Below are 26,159 nucleotides of genomic sequence, written 5' to 3' on the forward strand. Positions count from 1 at the left end.
ATGTAGTCGTCAGTTTGTGATTTTAATGCGACTCGCTGTAAGCTTATCTGCAATAGCACGTTATTATGTACCTCTGAATGTAAACGCAACAAACGGCTGCGATTCACACGAACTCTAGCGATGGCTTTTGACTGTTCAAAGGAACTGGCGATAGGCATAACCGTCGTCTGCTACGAGAACCACGACCTTGCGTGACCATGCTTCCAGGCTTTTTTTTACTTCACATTTTCAAAACTTCGAATTGTACTGATCTTGTCTTGATGAAAAAAGAATTCTTTTATGATTTAAGAATGTTTGTGTAACAAGCTGTCAATTTATTATTTAGATTTTAAAAGTTAGATCTAGCGCCAAAAACGCACCGTCTGATTGTCTGATCAGACAATTCGCAAAATTAGTTCTTTGAACATCGCTCGCTGTTTACCTAGGGCACCTAGGATGTTAACAAGCGGTGAGTGTTTAAACGAAAGGGTGTTTGTACTGTGTGTAAAAGCCTGACAGTATCTGTGATGGTTTACGGGAGGCGTACTGTGCCTTCAATTGTTGCTTTTCTTTTTCTTTTGTTGTTGTGTATTGAACGGTTTGTCGCCCGTTAAAGCAAGTTACCCAGGACGTCAGGTGGCATCCTTCAGGCAGTGTAAGGTTCTGTTCGAACTGATCGTAAAACACTATTGTATTCACATAAGCTGACCTGGGAGAACGGACATATATCCACCTTTCACCCACAAGGCGCGGCCAGGATTGGAACACGCGACCTTCCGCAAGGGAGGCCGGTGTAACACGACATTTTTACTCCACGAAAAAGTTACTCCGGAGTAAATATTTCGTACGAAATTCTTACTCCGAGTACACTTTTTGTACGAGAAAAGTACTCCCCAAGGCACGAAAAAATTACTCCCTCCACGACATTTTTACTCCCCATTTTTTTTACTTCCAGTAAAAATCTCGTACGCAAAAATGGGATGCGGGAGAAGGGATAATGCCAATAAGTGATCTCGCGCACACGAATGTCGCGCTACCCTCCTTCCACCCCTTCCACCACCAAGACTAACAAGGGGACAAGGGAGTAAAAATTTCGTACACCTGGCATGGGAAGTTGAATTGCTTGCGTTGGGGTGAAGTAATTTATTCGTTATTTATTTGTCAGGGGAGTAACATTTTTGAACGAAATGTTTACTCGGAACTCACCTGTCTTGGGGAGTAATTTTCTCGTGTAATGGGGGAGTGTTGCTTTCGTAAAGGGAGTAACTTTTTCGTACGAAATGTTTACTCCGGAGTAAAAATCTCGTGGGAGTAAATTTCTCGTGTTACACCGGCGTCTTATCCACAAGGCCATTGTGCCCGTCACTAAAGGACATACAGCTGCTTACTCTTCAGTGCTGTTGCTGGCCATTGTGCCCGTCACTAAAGGACATACAGCTGCTTACTCTTCAGTGCTGTTGCTGGCCATTGTGCCCGTCACTAAACGACATACAGCTACTTACTCTTCAGTGCTGTTGCTGGCCATTGTGCCCGTCACTAAACGACATACAGCTACTTACTCTTCAGTGCTGTTGCTGGCCATTGTGCCCGTCACTAAAGGACATACAGCTGCTTACTCTTCAGTGCTGTTGCTGGCCATTGTGCCCGTCACTAAAGGACATACAGCTGCTTACCCTTCAGTGCTGTTGCTGGCCATTGTGCCCGTCACTAAAGGACATACAGCTGCTTACTCTTCAGTGCTGTTGCTGGCCATTGTGCCCGTCACTAAAGGACATACAGCTGCTTACTCTTCAGTGCTGTTGCTGGCCATTGTGCCCGTCACTAAAGGACATACAGCTGCTTACTCTTCAGTGCTGTTGCTGGCCATGGTAGAAGCGAAGGTGGTGGTGGTGGGGACAATGGTTGTTGTCGTGACGTTGGTGGCAGTGCCGTTGATGCCCAGGAAACAGCCGACGGTGGTGACGTTGGCTCGAGGGGGGCGGACGGGGGGCTTGTAGATGAAATTACCTATCCCCATGGTGAAGGTTACTGTCAGACTGCAGATCAGGCCTACCAGAGCGCCCTGCAACAGTCACGTTAATAACATTATGACGGCTTACTAGCGCCAAAACCGCATAATAAAATTGTTCACGCGCAAATTACGAATATCACTGAAATATACCCTTTTTCTATTTAGGTCCTGGGTTCCGGAGTCCCCCCCCCCCCTTTTCATACCCGGGAAATGTAGGTGGGTTTTTTTCTCTCAAGGAGAGACCCAAGATACACCCTTCAAATGCTGAATTTCAACGGCAGCTAGGGGGCGAAACCCCAAGAACCACACCTGGCCAATCCTTGTACCCTTACCTCATTTGGGAAGCCCCTCCATCTCATACACTAGGTCGAGCTCTGTTATTGATAGTGAAATTGATCGACAGAAATTGAGAACTATGTCAACCAGGGTGGTCTGGAGCAGTCTAACTATAGTCTGATTTTGCCCTTGTCAGGTCTCTTAAATGTAATCATGTCAAGCACACGAGTAGCGTGTGTGTGTGTGTGTGTGTGTGTGTGTGTGTGTGTGTGTGTGTGTGTGTGTGTGTGCACGTGCGTGCGTGCGCGTGTGTGTGTGTGTGTGTGTGCGTGCTTGCTTGTGTGCGTGCGTGCGTGCGTGCGTGTGTGTGCTAGCTAGCTACAGCTCAGGAAGAAGCCAACAAAGCACATCTTACACAAACAGATAGAAGGCGGACAGGCAGGCAGACAGCGTGTATACGGAACAGGTACACTTTGGAAAAAACACAAAACAAACAAACCCAACAATATAAGATGGAAAGTTGACGAAAGAACAAGCAGACCAGCCGAACGACAGCGAACGACAGAGTAACAGAGAGACTTGTACTTACCCATTTATTGGACCAGGGAAAGATCATTCCGAGTGTGAACAGACCCAGCAATGGCCCGGCGATCATTCCGAACAGAGACAGTGCAGCCTGTGAAGATGATGACATCAGTAAAACAATCATCGTTTCTTCTTGATCATGGGCTGACACTCCCATGTACACTCGTATTTTTTTCACGAGTGGGTTTTTACGTGTATAATCGGTTTTACCCCGACATTGTGACAGCCATAAGCCGATTTCGGGGAAAACTTATCGTTTGAAATGTTGGCTTAAACAGTGTTTAATCAGTTACATAAATACAAAGCCAATGAGTGTATGTAATAATAAAGGAGCACAACAAGATAAACTTATACTGAACGGCAAAAGTTAGGGACCGCTCTTGAAAAAACCCAGCTGACTTCATCTGTGCCAAACTCCTTGTTCCTAAGTTTATAAAACCAAATGGCTGTCAGGCCGTACACACCAGTGGGTGAGCAATGCTGTGTTAGCAGGAAACTTGCTCGGGATCCACGGAGGCCTGGCTAGGGCACGAGACAGAAACTGCCAAACTGCAAAAAGTGGACCATTTTTACGCTGGCGCGTGGGCAAGCCTGGGCGGGAAAGATGAAAAATTCGTTATGCACGTGCAGAGGGGATGTGCTGAGAGTGAACTGTTGTCACCAGTTAGGCTTTATAGCCCCGCGATTTTCCGCTAGCCACCATCTTCTCACTATGCCTCCCAGACGAAAGGTGACCACCTTCAACAAAGCCCGGGCCATCGCATGGCTGCAAGACGGCGTAAGCAAGCGATAAGTGGGCAGACCGGACTTGGAGTGTCCCATTCTGTCGTGGTCAGGCTGCATCAGAAGTTCCAGGCCACCAATAGCGTTCTGGAGAAGCCCAGGTCAGGACGGCCTGGTTTTGTCAAGGGCGGTCCCTAACTTTTGCCGTTCAGTATATAAACTCTGAAATGTTATTGTCAGCTTAGCCAGTAATGGAGATCCTCTTTGAACGTTTCAACTTTGCCTTCGTCCTAGTTCTATTTTTCTTCTTCCGAAAACGGAGACTTGGTGACACCTAGTAGACAAACGATAGCAAAGGTCACTCGGAAGCTTTGGGTAAGCAAATGTGGACGGATAATGTTTCATCAATGATAAAGTTTGAACGAGCAAATGCTTATAGCTGCTGAAGATTTTTCGTTGATCATTTAAACACAAGTAGACACATCAATAACCAGGTTAGATTTTTCTTGTTCATTCATGTATGTATGTATGTATCATTCTCGTTCACTGACAGTCCGCTAATGTGAGAAACAATTTTATCATCATCATCATCATCATCATCATCATCATCATCATCATCATCATCATCATTCTTACCAAAAATATGATAACAAGAACTTTTTTTTTTACCTGCAGAACATTCCCCAACAGCGATGCAACATAGGTCAAGGCCAGACACACGGCGCCGAATATCAGTGCTGTAGGTAGCAACAGAAATCAAACATAACTTTCATTTAGTTATCGATTTCAACTTTAACAAAATAAAAATTGCAAAACGGAATCGAATTTCCAAGAAATACCACAGAAAAAAGTCGAAAAACATTAAATTCTACTGATGTTGCCAAGCCGATCACGTGACTTTCAGTGAGATCTGCGAAACGCTACAGGAAATTCACCCTGGTGTATTCTTTGTATACAGAGAACACGCCCACTGGAAATCAACCTACATGAAATACACCCACATAGACCCATTCTGCTGAAGTTGGCCATCATTCTTATGTTTTGCTGCAGTAATTGTTTCGTTTGTTTGTTTGTTTGTTTGCTTAACGCCCAGCTGACCACGAAGGGCCATATCAGGGCGGTGCTGCTTTGACATATAACGTGCGCCACACACAAGACAGAAGTCGCAGCACAGGCTTCGTGTCTCACCCAGTCACATTATTCTGACACCGGACCAACCAGTCCTAGCACTAACCCCATAATGCCAGACGCCAGGCGGAGCAGCCACTAGATTGCCAATTTTAAAGTCTTAGGTATTAGTCCAGGCATCTTAGCCACTTTAGTGAAGGGAACGTTGAAGTGACAATGACTAGGTTTAAAATGTCCCTTATCAGAAAGTTCAACCTCAGTCCTTTGATGTTTATTAAACACATTTTCATATAAAGTTGGCGCTTCATACGGAAAAATGGCTTTGAAATTGACCCAAATCCTTCTTTGGGCTCTGTAAATGTCGTTTGGGGGTATGGTTGTAAAATGGTATCTACTGGTCACCCCAATGTATAAACTGAAAACTCTTTCTGCACCAGAACACGCAGAAAGGATTGTATCTGCCTGATGTCTGATGCTTTTCAAAATCCCCAACCACTAACACCTTCAAAACGGACTTTAACTGACACTGTTGTTTTTCCCTATATAATCCTTACTATTTTTCCGAGACGTCGTCGTGTTGTGTATTTAGCTTGCCACAACCTCATACATGGTCCTAAAAGTTAAAGTTGAAGAAAATACTAAAGATAAATGAAAAAGCTGACGCAGTGTCATTCGCACCGTGAATCCCCCCATGGGAACATACTAAAGTCTGGTTCCAAATAGGCTCAATTTCCTTCTATTTCTTTGTATTTCTGCCTCGTAGGGGTAGGGGTGTTCAAACCAAAGGCACCTTTAAACCAAAATTCAAATCACACATCTTACAATACTAAGACACTCAGCAGTAAAAGGGTGTCTGCTGGTAAAAAATTCCAAACAATCCTAAAAGTACTTCACTACTAAAAGTGCTTTTAAAAAGAGCCGTTATTTTTCCCTCTATATTCAGTATTGTGTTTTCTGCGAACATGTAGTCTATTTAGATGGTTGTCGTGTGCACTTGAGTTGCTAAAGCGTTTTCAGTTGGGCATATGTCGAAAAGCAAAGAATTAGCCCTTTGAAAACCATCAGAACTGTCACACAAAAATAACATTTACCTATCTCACCAACTGACCAAACATAGGGCTTTTCCTTATGTATTATGTATTGTCGTGTTTTTTGTAGCATACTTGTGAAAACAGCCACCACTGTTGTAAATGATACTTTAAAGAGCATTATTTCATTTTTACAGTTGAAGGACAACCTGGACTGCCGTATATTACAGTTGTTTTACAATCAGCCAAAATTTTCTTAACAAACGTATGTTAAGAACAACTCCCATAGTGAAATTGAAGGAAAACAAATTGAAAATCCCCCTGCCATAGAGGAGCTAAAGAATCAACAATAAACGACTGCATGGATAGCTTGATGCACGAATGCATTGCGGACATGTTTGTCTCCAACCAAGAGAAAGTTCCAAAAAATCCCTTTTGTGCTTCTTATTATACAGTGACGTCAAAGACAGCCTTTTCTGCTGTTCATACATTCAGGGGTTATGGTTACACTAAACGACGTAGTTGTAGCCATACTGCCATCCAGATTTATTTCTTCCTTGCGAGCAGTCACAGGGTGTTTGTGCTGTCTGCCAACCGTTAGATGACCCCGCCCAAGTCTGTTAAGGGGCCGTTTGACCGTTATAATGTAATAATAATAAAATAATAAAGTGTATTTATATTGCGCCTATCCCTTACAAAAAACAAAAATATTTGGCTCTAAGCGCATTACAACATGTGAAGGACTTGGTACAATCAAGTCTGACAAGTACAACAGCACAATATACAGTCGGTCTCTTAGGTAAAAGCAGCTTCGACAGTTAAACACTTCTACTAAAAGATCCTCTAACAATTTACAAACATAGTTAAAGAACATCGAGTTAATAGGAATTAAAAAAAAAAAAGGTTCTTATAATAAAACTATCTAGCGAACGACGAAGAAGAAGAAGAATAAAACTATCAATGTCAATGTATAACAAGTCATTCAACGTAAATGGCCAAAGAACAACAATAAAACAATGGTGATAAAACAGTTATACTCAATGGCTAATAACGAGGCAGAGTTAAATAGTATCGACACAAGATTAAAACAAAACATATTTCTGGAGACGAATTAACAACAATAAAGCAATGGTGATAAAACAGTTTTACTCAATGGCTAATAGCGAGGCAGAATTAAATAGTATCGACACAAGATTTAAACTAAACATATTCCTGGAGACGCATTTAATAATTATACATGTATCAAATAATCAATGTACAAAATACAGCCCTCGCAAGCAACCCGCCCCCAGCCGGCCCACAGCGCGCTACGATGGCAAGCGACCCCTCTCCTTAATGTGGCAAATACTGAACAGTGCACACAACCAATTACTCGCATATACTCGTGTCGCTCACTCGCACACACACACAAACACACACACGGACAACATCGAATCACTCGCACAGGCTAGGGGTTGAAGTATTCCCGGAAGAGGTGTGTTTTTAGAGAGGACTTGAAGGAAGGGAGAGAGGTAGAAAGGCGGACAGACATGGGCAGAGAGTTCCAAATAGAGGGAGCTGTGTAGGTAAAGGCGCGCTTGCCGAAAGCGTTCAGTTTGACGCGTGGGACAACAAGGTGCCCTGCGTCAGCGGATCTGAGGTTATAGAACGCGTCTTTTTGATTTTTTGGCACAGTTGGAAACGGTTGATTTTTATCCCTACCATTGTTTCCAAACATTATATAGGAATGTTTTGTGAACAACGGATAATAGCCGCTACTCGCATGTGTAGCAAAAGTGAGCGTACATACTCACCCTGGTCGTCCAGCCGTTGTCCGTTGCCCGTCTTTATCTGTCTGTACTGAACATTACCTTTGGATATTTCTCCAACGCTATGAAGTGAAGAAACACCAAATGTTGCAAAATGTTGTATGACCCCAAGAGCTCAAAAAAGATACTTGAGAACCTTGACCTTACCTCAAGGTCAAGGTCACAGGGAAAATGAATGTGGTCTAAAAACTGCAAAATTTCACATTGTGCCAGTTTTCTGGAAAACAAATTAAAAACAGCGGGCTTAGTTTTGTATGGTATACAAGAAAAAGAAAGCCTTATCTTCTGATACCATTTTGGTTGACCTCGCTTCAATGTCAAGGTCAGAGGAGCCCTTCAAAGTTGAATTGTAGACATATTTTGATGTGAGCTTGCCCCTTTAACTTTACTATGGACGATATCTCTTACAAACTTAAACACTGAGTGGGCCTTTGTTAGAATTTCATAGTGATCCACATCTGGCCACATGTCGTCAGTGTCAAGGTCACATTGACCCCTATCAAAAATGTGACCAAGACGGGTAAAGAAATCACTATTTAAAAGTGACCATGTGTCTTGATAAAAAGTGTTAAAAAGCACCATTATCCTTTGTATAATTATGTTGAATTACTGGTCTTATGTTCAGTGACCTTGGCCCTTGACTTTGGGTCAAGGTCATATGTATTTTCGTAAGAGAAATGTGTAAAACAATTTGTATCGAATGATGCTATTGACAGTTTCAATTGTTTGACCTTGAATTTCGAGGTCACATAAAGGTGAAAGTCATGTAAAGGATACAGTTAGCATGTTTCAATGTATATTTTATGAACCAGCTGTAAGACAAGTCCTACGGGCCTAACGCTTTCTTGCATTGAAATGCCTTTTCTCTTTTGCCTTCTTCTACGGTACCCCTTGGTTATAGAGGATCCAGCTCTGTATACTTGGTTTTACTAAGTGCCTGTCTATAACAGCGAAGGGTGAATGTCGTAAACCAACTCACTGCGCACAACTTGCTTCAAGGTCAAGGTCACAGGGGACATAAAATAATGTTGTTCAAAAACAGTAAATTTTCACATTTTCACAATTTTCTCCCACGTTATTGAGAATGACGACCTTAGCTACAAGTGTTATTTAGGTCAAAGCAAGCCCTATCTATTGATACCAGTTTGGTTGACCTTGCTTCAAGGTCAAGGTCACAGGGGACCTTCAAAGTTGGATTGTATACATGTTTTGAAGTGACCTTGACCCTGAACTATGAAAAAAATCTTTCAAACTTCATAATTGTGTGGGGCACATGTTATATACTGATATTGAGCCACATTTAGTCACATATCATCAAGGTCAAGGTCACTTTGCCCCTTATGAAATGTGACTGAAACGGGCAATTGAATCACTAAAAGTGACAATGTCTCTTTGTAGAAAGTGCCAATAAGTATGTTTATGCTTCCTATGTCTTGAATTGATAGCCTTGTGATGTGTGACCTTTGATGATCTTGACCTTGGCCAAAGGTCATGTGTAATTTGGTAGGAAAAATCTGTAAACCAGTTCTAATAGTGTACAATGTCCTTGCCAGCTTCAGTTGTTAGACCTTCACCTTCAAGGTCACCTGAAGGTCAAGGTCACTTTAAGACAAAGGTCAAGCATGAGAGTCGCATGGGCTTTGCTTTGTTAAGATTTTTTACCAAGAGACATGGATTTCTTTACCCGGCTTGGTCACATTTTTCATAGGGGTCAATGTGACCTTGACCCTAACGATATGTGACCAGATGTGGCTCACTATGAAATTCTAACAAACGCCCCACTCAGTGTTTAAGTTTGTAAGAGATATCGTCCATAGTAAAGTTAAAGGGGCAAGCTCACATCAAAATATGTCTACAATTCAACTTTGAAGGGCTCCTCTGACCTTGACATTGAAGCGAGGTCAATCAAAATGGTATCAGAAGATAAGGCTTTCTTTTTCTTGTATACCATACAAAACTAAGCCCGCTGTTTTTAATTTGTTTTCCAGAAAACTGGCACAATGTGAAATTTTGCAGTTTTTAGACCACATTCATTCTCCCTGTGACCTTGACCTTAAGGTAAGGTCAAGGTTCTCAAGTATCTTTTTTGAGCTCTTGGGGTCATACAACATTTTGCAACATTTGGTGTTTCTTCACTTCATAGCGTTGGAGAAATATCCAAAGGTAATGTTCAGTACAGACAGATAAAGACGGGCAACGGACAACGGCTGGACGACCAGGGTGAGTATGTACGCTCACTTTTGCTACACATGCGAGTAGCGGCTATTATCCGTTGTTCACAAAACATTCCTATATAATGTTTGGAAACAATGGTAGGGATAAAAATCAACCGTTTCCAACTGTGCCAAAAAATCAAAAAGACGCGTTCTATAACGGTCAAACGGTCCCTTAACAGACTTGGGCGGGGTCATCTAACGGTTGGCAGACAGCACAAACACCCTGTGACTGCTCGCAAGGAAGAAATAAATCTGGATGGCAGTATGGCTACAACTACGTCGTTTAGTGTAACCATAACCCCTGAATGTATGAACAGCAGAAAAGGCTGTCTTTGACGTCACTGTATAATAAGAAGCACAAAAGGGATTTTTTGGAACTTTCTCTTGGTTGGAGACAAACATGTCCGCAATGCATTCGTGCATCAAGCTATCCATGCAGTCGTTTATTGTTGATTCTTTAGCTCCTCTATGGCAGGGGGATTTTCAATTTGTTTTCCTTCAATTTCACTATGGGAGTTGTTCTTAACATACGTTTGTTAAGAAAATTTTGGCTGATTGTAAAACAGCTGTAATATACGGCAGTCCAGGTTGTCCTTCAACTGTAAAAATGAAATAATGCTCTTTAAAGTATCATTTACAACAGTGGTGGCTGTTTTCACAAGTATGCTACAAAAAACACGACAATACATAATACATAAGGAAAAGCCCTATGTTTGGTCAGTTGGTGAGATAGGTAAATGTTATTTTTGTGTGACAGTTCTGATGGTTTTCAAAGGGCTAATTCTTTGCTTTTCGACATATGCCCAACTGAAAACGCTTTAGCAACTCAAGTGCACACGACAACCATCTAAATAGACTACATGTTCGCAGAAAACACAATACTGAATATAGAGGGAAAAATAACGGCTCTTTTTAAAAGCACTTTTAGTAGTGAAGTACTTTTAGGATTGTTTGGAATTTTTTACCAGCAGACACCCTTTTACTGCTGAGTGTCTTAGTATTGTAAGATGTGTGATTTGAATTTTGGTTTAAAGGTGCCTTTGGTTTGAACACCCCTACCCCTACGAGGCAGAAATACAAAGAAATAGAAGGAAATTGAGCCTACTTGGAACCAGACTTTAGTATGTTCCCATGGGGGGATTCACGGTGCGAATGACACTGCGTCAGCTTTTTCATTTATCTTTAGTATTTTCTTCAACTTTAACTTTTAGGACCATGTATGAGGTTGTGGCAAGCTAAATACACAACACGACGACGTCTCGGAAAAATAGTAAGGATTATATAGGGAAAAACAACAGTGTCAGTTAAAGTCCGTTTTGAAGGTGTTAGTGGTTGGGGATTTTGAAAAGCATCAGACATCAGGCAGATACAATCCTTTCTGCGTGTTCTGGTGCAGAAAGAGTTTTCAGTTTATACATTGGGGTGACCAGTAGATACCATTTTACAACCATACCCCCAAACGACATTTACAGAGCCCAAAGAAGGATTTGGGTCAATTTCAAAGCCATTTTTCCGTATGAAGCGCCAACTTTATATGAAAATGTGTTTAATAAACATCAAAGGACTGAGGTTGAACTTTCTGATAAGGGACATTTTAAACCTAGTCATTGTCACTTCAACGTTGTTCTCTAATATGCCTGGACTATATGACCCGGCCGGGGTTCGAACCCACGACCTCCCGATCACGGGGCGGACGCCTTACCACTAGGCCAACCGTGCCGGTAATTGTTTCGTGCAAAACCCGGTTGCAAATACAAAGAGCATTCCCATGGACTTCGCGAAGCTATGCTGCAATGAGTTCAATAAAGGGACGACGATTCGTACAGCGAGCTTCGCGAAGTCGACTTCACCCAATGAAGTACAGGCTTAATGCAAAGACAAAATAACTGGCTATTCTGGCATGAAAAAGGATCCCCGCAATTAATGACGGAATTTACGATCCTTACAAAGGGATGAGGATTTGTCGCATTATCGGTTGTTTCCCTTCACAGGGAAGGCCGATTTTGCGACCGAGTAAAAGACATTTAGCTATGAAGGCCAGGCACTAACATCGGAAGCGATACTTTCTGTTTGAGACAAAAATGTAACATTTGGTTTACCGTGACCTTCTTGGTTGCTCACATTTTGCGTTAGCTTGGAAAATATAGATTGAGACTTTTAAACATTCTTCAACTCGTGAAATGGTAACGACACTTCAAATATTCACAAGACGGCAGTTCCCCTTTTATTACCAAATTGAATGAGTCTCAAATTGTTCATTCTTCTTTTAGTTCGTGACGTCACTTCCACTGGGCTACTGATGCACACATTTTGAACACCAAAGCCAACAAGAAGTTACCTTTGCCTTTGGCACAGAGCGATTAAGGTAACCCAATAGTCAAATTCCAGAAGGAAATTTGCAGCGGGAACACTATGCTCAGTAGTAGCAAACAAGAACAGGTGCTTCTTCACTCTGGTAAAGAGTTCACAAGGGAGGTGGTGGGGGGTGCCTGGCCCAAGAATGATGGAAACTTCCCGTTACGAACAACAGAAAATAATGAAATCTATGTCAGTGCGACGAGTTCGGTTGGGGTCCAAACTTTGTTTTTATGATTCTTTTCAAGCCTTTGCTTACATAAAGTTGTTCAAAACTGGGTAAGTTCGCCCGCTTCAAATTTTCTTTGGTAATATGACTATTGGGTTACGTCCGTGAATCGATCAGTACAAAAGCTAACTTCTAGTTGGCTTTGGTGTTATCAAAACAATGAGAGATATTGCCGAAAGACAACTCAAAATGGATGTCCGCGTGGTATAATTACCGAGAATTTGTGTGATCCTTTTAGCACGCTGCTCCTTGAGATCCTTGGCGAAGTAGGCTTTGATCACATCCTCCAGTATCACCGCCGCTATAGAGTTCAGCCCCGAAGAAATTGTACTGAAAGACAGGAGACACACTATATTATGGAGTTTAGCCCCGAAAATGTCGTACTGAAAGACAGGAGACAAAGTATTTATATGCAGTTCAGTCCGGAAAATATTGTACTGAAACACAGAAGATAAAATATTGATATTGAGTTCAGGCCGGAAGATATTGTACTGAGAGACATGAGACTCAATGTTTCTATGGAGTTCAGTCCGGAAGATGTGCAGAGCTTATGAACAAAACATCTGAAAAACCAAGGTCTTTAAAAGGGGGAAGTCTTAAATTGGGATGTCTTTAAAATATGGGGGGGGGGGGGGGGGAGGGGGGAGTGGTGGCTGGTGGTGGTGTTGGTGGAACCGCCCCTTTCAAGACTTCCAAAAACGTGGGAAAATCAGGTCTTAAAAAGGAGGGAGTCTTAAAATGGAGGTAAATTTGAAAAGCTTTTGAAAAGAAAATCTGAAAAGTCAAGGATAAAAAAGGGGTAAGTCTTGAATCCGGGGGTCTTACTAGGAGGAGGAGGAAGAGGGAGGGGGGGGGGGGGGGTACCACTGTATTATGTTTGACCTGAGTGCCCCGCTGAAGAGGCAGGCGACGAAGAGTCCCGGCAACCCCGTGATGTCCCCCAGGACGTCCATCACGAACAGCGGCAGCAACTGTGACACGCAACACTTCACCCGTCACTTTGCTTTCAACAAAACTCTATTCAATAGACGATTTTCGGAAATAACTCTGTCGGGTTTGTATGGGTTGTGAAAGAGTGAATACCCTTGCTTTTCCTCAGACAAATAAAGACACACGTGCTCCTGTCCACGTGTTTCCGACACACCCCTCGCTCGTGATTGGCCCCTCCAATGTTTGTTTGAGTAAAAACTAAGAGTATTCACTCTTTCACAACACATACAAACCCGACACAGTTATTTTTGGAATTCGACTATTTTGATATTGCATTGGGGATCCGTACTCAGGCGTAATGCTTTATATATTAGCGAATCCTCCGTGTAACATGACAGACATTTTGTAAACACGATGGTGCACATATTCATGAAACTTATTTGAGAATATGAATACAAACACAAAAGCAAGATATGATAAGAAAAGGGTAGAAGAAGGAAGAACAGAGAGTAAAACAAAAAAGTCGTCCATTTGCTTATTTCAAAGATGCAGTATTTCTAAAAATGTTGTTCTGTATTCAGAACGTTTCAAGCTTTCGTTGGTGAAATCAGACCCAATGTTTTCGGATACAAGCGTTAAGGTTGCAGTTTCACTGATTTGGATTGAAATAAACACTCGCCTGATCTTTGCTGTTGATGAGTCCGGCTGAGATGGGGTCGCACTTGCTGTAGAAAGCATAGACCACGGTGCCGATCATACAGCCCACGTAGAGAATGATCCACAGACCGGGCACGTTCAGCCACAGAGCGCTGCACACACAAAACTATCAAGTGTACACATGAGACGTGTATAATCCTGACTTTTGCATCCTCATTTATATTTTGTCTTTTTACATTTAGTCAAGTTTTAAACTAAATGTTTTCAGATCGATCAGAAATCGAGACGAGTGTTGTGGTCTGTGTGTTTCGATAAATGTCTTTGATGACGTCATATCCGGCTTTTAGTGAAAGTTGAGGCGGCACTGTGACGACCTCATTTTTCAGCCGAATTGATTGAAATTTTGGTCAAGCAATCTTTGATTCGGTCCGGGTTCAGCTTGAAAAAACAACACCAGCTAATTTATTAGTTAACACATAAAAGGTGCCAACTAAATCGGATTTTCATAAACAGATTTAAAAAATAATTGTATTTCTTATCTTCTTTTCAATCCACAAATATATAGATATTTCATGTTGACTCTGAACATGTTCACAGAATTAAAGAAAATTGGTGTATGCAAATTAGATAATGCGTTCGCATGCTTTACCAATACAAGCGCAATCCGTCTCGGTCTCCCAAATAGGCAGGGGGGGGGGGGGGGGATAAAATCGGTCATACACGTAAAAATCCACTCGTGCAAAAAACACGAGTGTTCGGGGGACCTTCAGCCCATGAACACAGAAGAAGAAGAAGAAGAAGAAAAGGAAGAAGAAGAAGAAGAAGAAGAAGAAGTCCTAGCCAAGCCCTACTAGGTGCGTCTTGGTGATGACTGATTTTCGGTGTTGATATTTTAGTTTCAGGCCGACAGATTGACCAGATATTGTGATATTTATTCACGCGACTTGATTCTCTTTCTCTCAGTTCCTTGAGCATTTTCCACCTAAATTCCCATTGCCAGAGGTTGGAACCCACTTACATCTGTGCTCGCCGGAGCGTGGGCAGCGTACATGCCCGCTGGACCATGGCCTGGTTGACCCCGTAGATGGCCACCCAGGTGAAGTAACCCCCGAACACCAGTGCCCAGAAGCTGTGACGCACGTTGGGATCAGGGCGGAAACTGAACGAATACAAAATAAAACAAGAATTAAAAACAACACAGGTTACTTGTTGATACGTTTAAAAGCACTGTCCTTTCCTTGGAATCACCATCGCACATTGGGGTCAGGGCGAAAACTGAACGAATGCAAAATCAAGAACACTATAGGTTACTTATTGAAACAAACAAGAATAGTAAATTACGATTAATATTATATCTATTAATTAACATATGTATAGTATAATGACTCTGGCTATCATTCTCGCCAGAGACTGATCATATATCAGCAACGCTTTCGAAGCTAAGTTCATCATCTGTACCATAAGTGTTTGTCCGTCTGTCCACTTTACGGACTATTTGGTCGTCGTATTTGTGAATGTTTTGTTTTGGAGAGGAGACGTTCCAAAAATGTGCCGTCTTATTTCTTAATTCTAAATGTTGGAACGTTAGCAGTCCATCTGATTTTGGATGTTTGCTTATTGAATAGTTTAAACATGTGAAGTTCAAGTTCAAGTTTTATTAGTCCATAACCCATGGGGGCATTTTGAACAATAAATACAATCAATACAATCATGATATATGCTAATATAGTAAATAAAAAAAAAATAAAAAAAATAAAAATTATGAAAAACTGTTACAAATTCTGTTAATAAAGTCCAAAATATTCTTTTGCAATTTCTTTTTCTTAGTAGCAAACAACTTTTTAAATTTAAGTGCATTAGGCTTTTTCCAATAGTAAGGTGGTAACAACTCAGCTCTATCTTCTTTGAAAAAATCACAGACAAATAAATAATGGAATTCATTACGATCTCAGATCTGACATGGCGTCTTACATGAGATACGTGATAAGTTAGTATTACATTTTATATTTCTAAATCATCTTTTAAAAAGCCACTTATGTTAATCTGCAAAACTAACTAACTAAGTAAAATATTTTAATACAATTGTCCATTATTGGTATTTGTCCATGATAGAGGTGAAAAGATTAGGACAAAAAAAGTAAATCTAAGTGTTTTTTTTTGTTTTGTTTTTTTCAACCAGCTATTTAGGCTGTTGATTTAAAAATGTAAAGAAAACAAGTCGCGTAAGGCGAAAATACAATATTTAGTCAAGTAGCTGTCGAACTCACAGAATGAAACTGAACGCAATGCCATTTTTCAGCAAGACCGTATACTCGTAGCATCGTCAGTCCACCGCTCATGGCAAAGGCAGTGAAATTGACAAGAAGAGCGGGGTAGTAGTTGCGCTAAGAAGGATAGCACGCTTTTCTGTACCTCTCTTTGTTTTAACTTTCTGAGCGTGTTTTTAATCCAAACATATCATATCTATATGTTTTTGGAATCAGGAACCGACAAGGAATAAGATGAAAGTGTTTTTAAATTGATTTCGACAATTTAATTTTGATAATAATTTTTATATATTTAATTTTCAGAGCTTGTTTTTAATCCGAATATAACATATTTATATGTTGTTGGAATCAGCAAATGATGGAGAATAAGATAAACGTAAATTTGGATCGTTTTATAAATTTTTAATTTTTTTTTACAATTTTCAGATTTTTAATGACCAAAGTCATTAATTAATTTTTAAGCCACAAAGCTGAAATGCAATACCAAAGTCCGGGCTTCGTCGAAGATTACTTGACCAAAATTTCAACCAATTTGGTTGAAAAATGAGGGCGTGACAGTGCCGCCTCAACTTTCACGAAAAGCCGGATATGACGTCATCAAAGACATTTATCCAAAAAATGAAAAAAACGTATGGGGATTTCATACCCAGGAACTCTCATGTCAAATTTCATAAAGATCGGTCCAGTAGTTTAGTCTGAATCGCTCTACACACACACACAGACACACACACACACACACATACACACGCACACACACACACACACGCACGCACATACACCACGACCCTCGTCTCGATTCCCCCTCGATGTTAAAATATTTAGTCAAAACTTGACTAAATATAAAAAGGAATCAGCGTTAATTAACCTTGTTTTATTGATAGCAAAAATGTGCATTAGCAAAGCTAAGAAAACTAAATCGCATATTCCATTGGAAATTGTATTTAAAAAACAAACAAAAAACCCCCCACCTAACTAAGTAAGTAACTAATTCAATCAATCAACCAAATAAATAGAGAAATAAATAAATAGATGAACAGATAAAATAAATCCAAAAACAAGGAGACTGCCAACGTTCCAAAATTCAGAATCAAAAACTTGAACAAGAAAGGTAGGTTGTTGGAACGTTTGTTATTGACAAAACAATATATTCACAGATATTTAATACATGAATAAAATAGATACAATAAAATAGAGAGATGAAAAGATTAAAAAAAAATTGAACAAATTGATAAATAAACCAAATGGTGTAACACAAAGCTTACTCGTCAAAGAACACACGCCCGGAGTTCTTCATTGCGTCCCAAGCGTCAGTGAACCCGCCCACCTCCATCGAGCCCCGAATCAGTACAGCGAACAGTCCAGCCAGCATCATTCCCACTTGGAAACAGTCCGTCCACAGCACAGCCTTCATGCCACCCTGTTCCGGAATCAGCACTGGTTTTTGTCAGATTTTTAGTTTTTGGTTGTTGTTTTTGGTTTATAAATACTTGTTCATATTTCAGCTTTGGTGAAAAAAATCAACAAGCCTTGTACATTTTGAAACAAAGAAATAAGTGAAGAAAATGTCCCACAAAAGAAGCCTTCGCGGACCTTTCTTTCTTCGAATCACTCGAACCCGCCGTTCAATAACCTACTCATCAACTCACCAGAGAAAGAAGCAAGCTAGTCAGTCAGGTAACCAACCCTCCCACGCAGCTACACTCAGTACTCACCCGCCCATCCACCTTCCGCACCTAAACCCTCCCAAAAACCCATCACAACAGCCCCAACAAAAATCAAACAAACAAATAAACAAACAATTACATTTTTTTTTAAAAGCAAAAAAACAAACCAACATCCAACAACCATACATCGTACAATCTTTTACCAGATCGGGTATCATGCAAACAATACATGAGATAATAACAATAACAATAACAATAACAGCACTTTATTGTCCATTAAAATATTACATAAAAATGGAAATTTTTCTTCGGCACACCCTGCCTGCCTGTAAACGATTATAACAATTGTATAGGACGACACACATAAAACATAAAACATAAACGGGATACAATCAAATATGATATTGCACTATGTAAATTTACCCTCTCATATCACAGGAGTTGGGTTTCACAGCCGAGTAATCACATTACAAATATTTACCACACACCTTCACATGTACACATTGGTTTTTTTTTTCCAGCCGACCAGCCTATACGTGATGCGAGAAGAATTTAAAATGGTGACTGCAGAAGGCAGGAATGACTTTTTAAACTGGTTTTTGCGTGCCAAAGGGACCTTATAACGTTTACCTGAAGGGAGAATTTCGAAACAGGGGTTGAGAGGATGGATCGGATCACGGACAATTTTGAGAGCTTTCCGCTTAATGGCAGCTTCGTAGAGACTGGTCAGCTGTCGTTGGGGTTGCCCAACAAGCTTGCTAGCCGTCGCAACAATGCGGTGGAGTTAAGCTTTGTTTTTAACATTTGTGGTACCACAAAGATTATGTCATAATTGTTTTAATTTACACGTCAGAGGTATAATTATAGTCTACAAAAGCTTGACAGGCACGCGCACACTAGCATGGTACAGTCAGAACGTGCTGTGTATTTCAATCGAAACCTCCCCTTTAAAGGTGGTCGTCTACATTTTTGCTTTTTTTCAATAATCTTATGGTTAGATTTCGATACAAAATTATGTCAAATGATGAATGAACCATGGGGAAAAAAGTTATAGAAAAACAAATATATGTAAAAAAAAGATTTTATTTTTGGGTAGCGTGACTCACGCTTCCAATATTTTGTTTTCTGTTTGCTGAGAACATGTGCTTTGCCTAAAAATACTGACCAATCACATTCATGTCACTATGCTTATAGCCACGCCCAAACAAGTGCAGCAACACTTTGACACTGGAGCGCTGTCCAAGCTTTTTTTTAAACGCACGAAATGCACGGGTTTTGAGAGGAGTTTTGCGCTTGGCATTTTCCAAATAAGGATATCCTACTATGAGTACTACGCTGGAATACTACAAGGAATTTTCAAACGGCTACCCTGGCTTCGTCTTTCTTGATCGAAAGGGGGTGTATTGTTGATATTTGTAGATAATAGACTCTGCATTTTAATGGTCAAATGGCGATTTCGGTATAAAAATGTAGACAAGTACCTTTACTGGTCAAATGGTGATTTCGGTATAAAAATGTAGACAGGGACCTTTACTGGTCAAATGGTGATTTCGGTATAAAAATGTAGACAAGGACCTTTAAGACCCCGCAATATAAGACTCCCCTCCCTCATTTTAAGACCTGTTTTCTCAGACTTTCTGTTCATACCCTCTGTAAACTGACCCCCATTTTAAGATTCCCTCCTTATTAAGACCTGATTTTTTTCTTAGATGATTGAGGTCTTAACGTGGGGGTTCCGTCAGTTGTACTTACAAAAGCTGTGTAGATGGTACACACGATTCCCACTGAAGCCACGGCGCCCCATAGCGGAAACCCTGTCACTGTGAAAGAACACACACACACACGAAACTATTTCATCCTTCCATTTCACCTTATTTTCTGATCCCATTGCTCGGAAAGAAGAACTCCGGAAATTGCTTCTTTTTGCTGCCATCTTTTTTGGGAGAAAGCGACCCGAATGAGATGATGTTCGGGAATAAGTCTGTCGGGTTTGTATGGGATGTGTTAGAGTGAATACTCTTGTTTTGACCAAAGCCAAGCTTTCAACACGTGCTCCTTGTCCACGTGTTTCAGACACATCCCTCGCTAGTGACTGGCCTGTAGTATTAATGTCACGTGGGAAAGTTTAACTCACTAAAAGGAAGAGTATTCACTCTCTCACAACCCACACAAACCCGACAGAGTTATTCCCGAACATCATCTCATTCGGGTCGCTTTCTCCTTAAAAAGTTGGCAGCAAAAAGAAGCAACTAATGAAAAGCTATAAGTAGAAAGGTTTTGAGGTGTTATCTGCCGTCTGGACTTCTAGCAGATTATCCGAGGACTTTTACGTGATATGGCGGTCTGACATAGACACCAACTTTAAACTACATAATTATCAATATAAAGCAAGGAAAAAATCCGAGCAGATAAATAATAATAATAATAATAATAATAATAATAATAATAATAATAATAATAATAATAATAATAATAATAATAATAATAATGCACAATATTTCTAACGCGCATGTGTCCAGGATTTAACCCTGCTCAAAGCGCTGTACATACGCGCGGCGTACACATAAACAAATAATCCACACCGCACACACTCAGAGAAGGAGAGCCACAGAGGTTATTAACCTCGCAGCCCTCTCCCCCTTCCCCCACTCCCCCTCCAAAGTCAAATCCCCATCTCCCCCCCCCCCCCCAATCCCTTATATGTTTGTGTTTGTGTAATAGGCATGTTTCTCATGTCACACTGACACACGCATCCAACACAGTCATCCAACACAGTCATCCAACACAGTCATCCAACACAGTCATCCAACACAGTCATCCAACACAGTCATCCAACACAGTCATCCAACACAGTCATCCAACACAGTCATCCAACACAGTCATCCAACACAGTCATCCAACACAGTCATCCAACACAGTCATCCAAACCCAACTTTCTTGTACAATTGGAGCAGTAAACCTTTACAGCCGTTTTGAAGACGCGCTTCAAAAGATTTAAATGGGGAAAATCCTTACCAAAAAAAAAGCACAACACGATTGCGAATGACGCCACGGGTTGTTAATCGGTTTGACATTGGTTTCACAAACACCCAGCGCAATATATTCAACGGTGAATCTTTTTCTCCATGGTGAATTCTCTACTATACTGTCTAGCTAATACTCGATTTACCTATAGAGCCAAAGCTATTCAAACGGGAGTGAGTTTGGGGTAAATATATATTTAGAGCCCTATAATAAATGCTGTGTAACGATTTTGCTCAGTGGGCATTGGTTGGCTGTTCACTGATGCATCGTTGCAAAGTGTGTTTTGAATTTTGTATTAATTTTGCTCGTCGTTATTTTTACACACAGCTAAAAACTTCCTAATAAATAACATTTGTTGTTGTTGTAATGTGCATCTTCGGCATACATTTATGTATATATACTTACATGCATGTATACATGTTCTTCCTTTAATTCTGTAATTACGTAACAAGCCTTTTCGTTCAAGCCACAGTAGATTGTCCCTCTTTAGGGCGAGGGTCAGATGCACACAAAAAACCCTCCTAGCAACCACACACATATCTATACTTATTATGTACCCTGTTAAATAAAGAATTAGCATTGTCATTGTCATGTTCTCTCTCTCCCCTTCTCTCCCCCCTCCCCCCCCCCCCCCCCCCTCTCTCTCCCTCTGTGTGTGTGTGCGTGTGAAGAACCAGGGGCGGATCAGTTGCTTTGTAAGGGGGGGGGGGGGGCACTTTGAATCGAAAGTGAATGTGATGGGCGCGAAGCGCCCGAATTTGCTAGGGGGGTCCGGGGGCATGCCCCCCCGGAAATTTTTTTTGCCCAAAGAAGCAAAATGGTGCCATCTGGTGCCATTTGAACTTAGAAATGGTTATAGAATCAGCATAGAAAAATCTTTTTTTTCTCTTCTTTTTTTTTTTTTTTTTTTCGGGGGGGGGGGGCACGTGCCCCCCGTGCCCCCCCCCCCTCGTCCGCCCCTGAGAACAGATTGTAAGAAAAGGCCTAGCCTTAAATCTTAATCCTTGTAAAAATGTTCAGTTAAGTTCAGTTCAGTTCTCTCTCTCTTATAGTTTATACAGGCAGCCAGCCAGCCAAAGAAATAAAGACAAGAGATACACAGAATGAAAAGGACAGTAACTGTACCTGCATTGAGAGCCAAGGACGGGGCGTAGAGAACAATGGCCATGTACAGCAACTAAAGGGGGGAGAAAAGATGTACATTTCAAAACATTTTCATTTTCATATTTCCCATCGCTGGGGAAATCGGGTTGTTTCCTCCCAGTGGAGACCTAGCGGCAAACAAAGTCGCGATACTCACATGTGGTGCGTGCAATCTGCCACCTGCACTGATGACAGATTAACAGAGGATTTGTTTCAGGCCACAATGGTGACACGGGGTGGGACATGGATACCGTTTAGTCTGTACATATGTGACCCTCCACCACGGAATGAGTCGCATGTCACATTTGCATGATTTTCAGATTTGTACATTTTCCTAAAGAGTTTTTTATGCTCTATCCAGTGGTGAAAACCGTTTTAGAAAAGAGCGAAAACTGTTTGAGTTATAAGCCTGTGACTAAGGTGACCCTCACACTGTTACCAGACACTCCCCGGACTTATATTTAAGCCTAGCGCAGAACCGCGCGAGGTGACATGCGACTCATTCCGTGGTGGAGGGTCACATATGTGGATCCGTGTCTGGCCCGGCCCGGATTCGAACCCGCGAAAAAAACTGAGCTGACGCCCCCTCTATCCCCTGACCCCCCCCCCCCCCCCCCCCCCCCCCCCCGCCTCCGTCTCCATGTAGATCTGAGATAAAATAAAGATTGTATCAACCGTGACATTATTAGTGCAAATTGCTTTTATCTTGCTTTTGTTTAATTGACCATGTAAAGCGCTTGGAGCTGTGGGAAGCGCTATGTAAATGTACTATTATTATCATTTACACTTTACTTAACAATTTTCTTACACTGTGAAGGGTTTTTTTCTGCAAGAAAAAACCGCCAATAAATGCATATTGAGTTTTCACGACATAAGGACAAACAGACTAATGCGTATGCGGTCATTATTTGACTGTATAATTATGCAACAGGATTGCATTCATATGCTTCTAATTGTACCTACGTTTTCTTTATTTTTGTGTCGCATGAAATAGACGAGTAAACTATAGTCTGCAGTGACACACAAAAATGAGATGGCGGCTGCCATGTTGTAAAGAAATATGTCTTTTAATTAAACGAAATAATAAATCGGGCGTAAGCTAGAAAGTTGTTCTCCTTCTCAAGAAAACAGTTTTGTTAACCATTTCAGATAAGGCCAGTTTAATTTTTAAATTTTTTTAAATTTATTTTTTACATCGGATCGGACCACCCCTCCACAATGTCACACACCAACAATTAAAGGCACAGTAAGCCTCCCGTAAACCATCACAGATACTGTCAGGCTTTTACACGCAGTACAAACACCCTTTCATTTAAACGCTCACCGCTTGAGAACATTCTAGATGCCCTCCGTAAAGAGCGAGCAATTTTCAAAGAATTTATTTTTGCGTGGCTTACCTCTGAGCCATTGTGAACCCGTGTAATCCAGTTTCCCTTTTTTTCACAATTTAGCCACCAGTTTGTCATTTGAATGCAAATCTCTGTAATAGAACGTTATTGTGTACCTTTGAATCTGAAATGCAACATTGAAACGGCTGCGAACTAGAGCAGTGGCGGTTAACGGTTCAGAGGAACTGGCGCCAGGCAGCGTCGTCTGCTACGAGAACCACGACCTTGCGTGACCCTGCTTCCGGGCTATGTTTTTTTAAACTTTCAAAACTTCGTATTGTTTTGATGAAAAAAGATTTCTTTTATGATTTAAGAATGTCTGTGTAACAAGCTGTCAATTTATTATTTAGATTTCAAAAGTTAGGTCAGAAGCGCAAAAAAGCACCGTCCGATTGTTAAAATTAATTCTTTGAAAATTGCTAGCTCTTTACGTAGGGCACCTAGGATGTTCCCGTTCGGTGAGCGTTCAAATGGAAGGGTGTTTATACTGTGTGTAAAAGCATGACAGTATCTGTGGTGGTTTACGGGAGGCTTACTGTGCCTTTAACAGACTGGGTGTCCTTTGTGCACCGTTAGAAGTTTTCGATGAAGTAATTTCGTAAAAGCCACCAGTGTCTATTTTTAGAAATTAATTCATGACAAAATTCTTACTCAAACCAGCAAGCAATCAGGGTATTGGTTGTTGGTATGTGACCAAGTGGAGGGATGGTCCTATCCTATGTCAAAGCCCTTACGGCTCTATGATGAACTACAGATGATTTCATCGCGAAGAGAGGTGCCTTTAAACACGTAGGCTTAAGCCTATATAGAGCCTGTTGGTTTGCATTAACTCGGGTACACAGGGAGATATAAATCTGAATAACAGGTGGAAAGGATGGGAATTTATGCTCTACTTTGGCCCAACTTTTAGGTTAATGCGAAGCAATTTTCTATGGACGGTCTTTCTTTGCGACCTCCTCCTAACCGATGACAGAGTATTCAACTCGTAGGGGTCTCGCTGTTCATTGTTGTAGCTTTTACATTTTATTTTGAAGGTCATTTTATTAATAATTCGTGCCTGATGCAGCTCTTCTTCGACGTAAGCACGCTTTATATTCTCCAGAATGCTCGAAACGAAACTAACAAGTTCGTTTTGTCCGTGATGAAAAGAAAGCGCAAGAGAAACACTAAAATCTGTTGTAATAAATATCGAAATTAAGGAATGAAGTTTTACTTTTACAAACAGATAGTTTTCTTTCTGTCTTTAATTCTATGATGGATTGATTGATTGATTGATTGATTGATTGATTGATTGAATCATTTAAAAAAAAATTCTTCGTTTGTGGACATCTTTAATTTGGTAAGGTAACTTTTCTGAACTGATCAGTCTGTTACTGCGTCAGTCACTGAAATGAAACCAGAGCTGTTGCTGTCACATTTTTTGGGGGGTCACAGAAAGCCTTTTTAAGCAGGGATTGTCACTTTAACGTGTGTGAACTTAGCTTACTGACTTTTACCGTACACCGAGGTGGCTAGTCGTGCCTATTGGAGCAGGCTACGGATACTGTTGGGCTGTGACCTACTTTCTCAATGACCAGACGCAAGAAACAGCTAACCTTGCATTTCATCACATAGTTGTGGGGATTAGCATTCACTCTCCACTCTGTCGTTCGAAGCGGCAGTCTGACGTTGTCCTTCTTGCGTTCATTGAACTGTTCATCTTTACAAAGTTGAAAAAGGCTACCGGTTTAAGTGCAATGGTTCTCTTTCAAAGTACATACACGTTATTTATTTGCTGGACTTCTTGAATTTCACTTCACTTGGTTTAAACAAAATTTTATTCAGAGTTTCTTCGCATGAACAGTTCAAAACATACAGCTAGGACACGCACTCAAGCAAAATTAATGCTTATATCACGTGACCAGAACACACACATTTTCATAATGGTGGACATAACAACATTAAACCAGAAGAACAAATTGAAAGAATGGGGATGGGGAACTAAGAAGGAACACTTGCAGGACATGTCGAACAAATATCCAAATCAATCTTATCAATCAATGTAGCCTAACCTGACATTATGGGTACTGTCAGCGAGTAGCAGGAAGGTAGACGGGCAGGCAAATGATAATGATAACAACAAATGAACAGGAAATGAGGACTTCGACAAGAATGAATAAAAAATTTGGAAATGATAATGATAAATTAAAAAATTAAAGAACAGAAAATGAAGACTTTGACAAAAATGAACAGAAAATATAAAGACTTTAACAAAGATGAACAGAAAATAAAGACTTTAACAAAGATGAACAGAAAATAAAGACTTTATGACAAAGATGGACAGAAAACAAAGACTTTAACAAAGATGAACAGAAAATAAAGACTTTAACAAAGATGAACAGAAAATAAAGACTGACAAAAATGAACAGAAAATAAAGACTGACAAAAATGAACAGAAAATGAAGACTTTGACAAAAAATGAACAGAAGATGAGGACTTAGACAAGCTTGAACAGAAAATAAGGACTTAGACAACGAGCTTAATTTTCATAGGCACTCTAAGACTCTTCATTAAATGCTTTCGAACTCCCAATACTTACCATCTGAACGACGAAGGTGAGCGATCCGGCGGTACGGACAATTTTTCCAAATCGCATCTCTAGATACTGTCAGACAGAGAAAAGGGGGAACAATTGAATGCCTGTTAATGTGCGTTCTTTGAATTATGCAAGATTTACTATGTAAAATCTATTTTCACATGAGATCTTTT

The 26,159-nt window shown here is 40.7% G+C and overlaps 1 protein-coding gene across 2 annotated transcripts in view; it reads right to left on the reverse strand.

Annotated features, from left to right (window-relative positions):
• The window catches only part of LOC138958311 (sodium-coupled monocarboxylate transporter 1-like), an 82,271-nt gene that overhangs the window by 21,719 nt on the left and 34,393 nt on the right, over nt 1–26,159 (reverse strand). For both annotated transcript variants that reach the window (XM_070329421.1, XM_070329422.1), the window contains exons 4-14: nt 25,990–26,055; nt 22,006–22,057; nt 19,609–19,676; nt 17,455–17,609; nt 14,944–15,084; nt 13,948–14,077; nt 13,221–13,309; nt 12,553–12,668; nt 4,244–4,311; nt 2,856–2,942; nt 1,824–2,041 (exon numbers count right to left, since the gene is read on the reverse strand). In XM_070329421.1, the coding sequence (XP_070185522.1) occupies nt 1,824–2,041; nt 2,856–2,942; nt 4,244–4,311; nt 12,553–12,668; nt 13,221–13,309; nt 13,948–14,077; nt 14,944–15,084; nt 17,455–17,609; nt 19,609–19,676; nt 22,006–22,057; nt 25,990–26,055 (1,190 nt within the window). The remainder of the gene's footprint in view (nt 1–1,823; nt 2,042–2,855; nt 2,943–4,243; nt 4,312–12,552; nt 12,669–13,220; nt 13,310–13,947; nt 14,078–14,943; nt 15,085–17,454; nt 17,610–19,608; nt 19,677–22,005; nt 22,058–25,989; nt 26,056–26,159) is intronic.

The sequence above is a fragment of the Littorina saxatilis genome, linkage group LG2 (assembly GCF_037325665.1).
Source record: "Littorina saxatilis isolate snail1 linkage group LG2, US_GU_Lsax_2.0, whole genome shotgun sequence".
In the NCBI taxonomy this organism is placed as follows: domain Eukaryota; kingdom Metazoa; phylum Mollusca; class Gastropoda; order Littorinimorpha; family Littorinidae; genus Littorina; species Littorina saxatilis.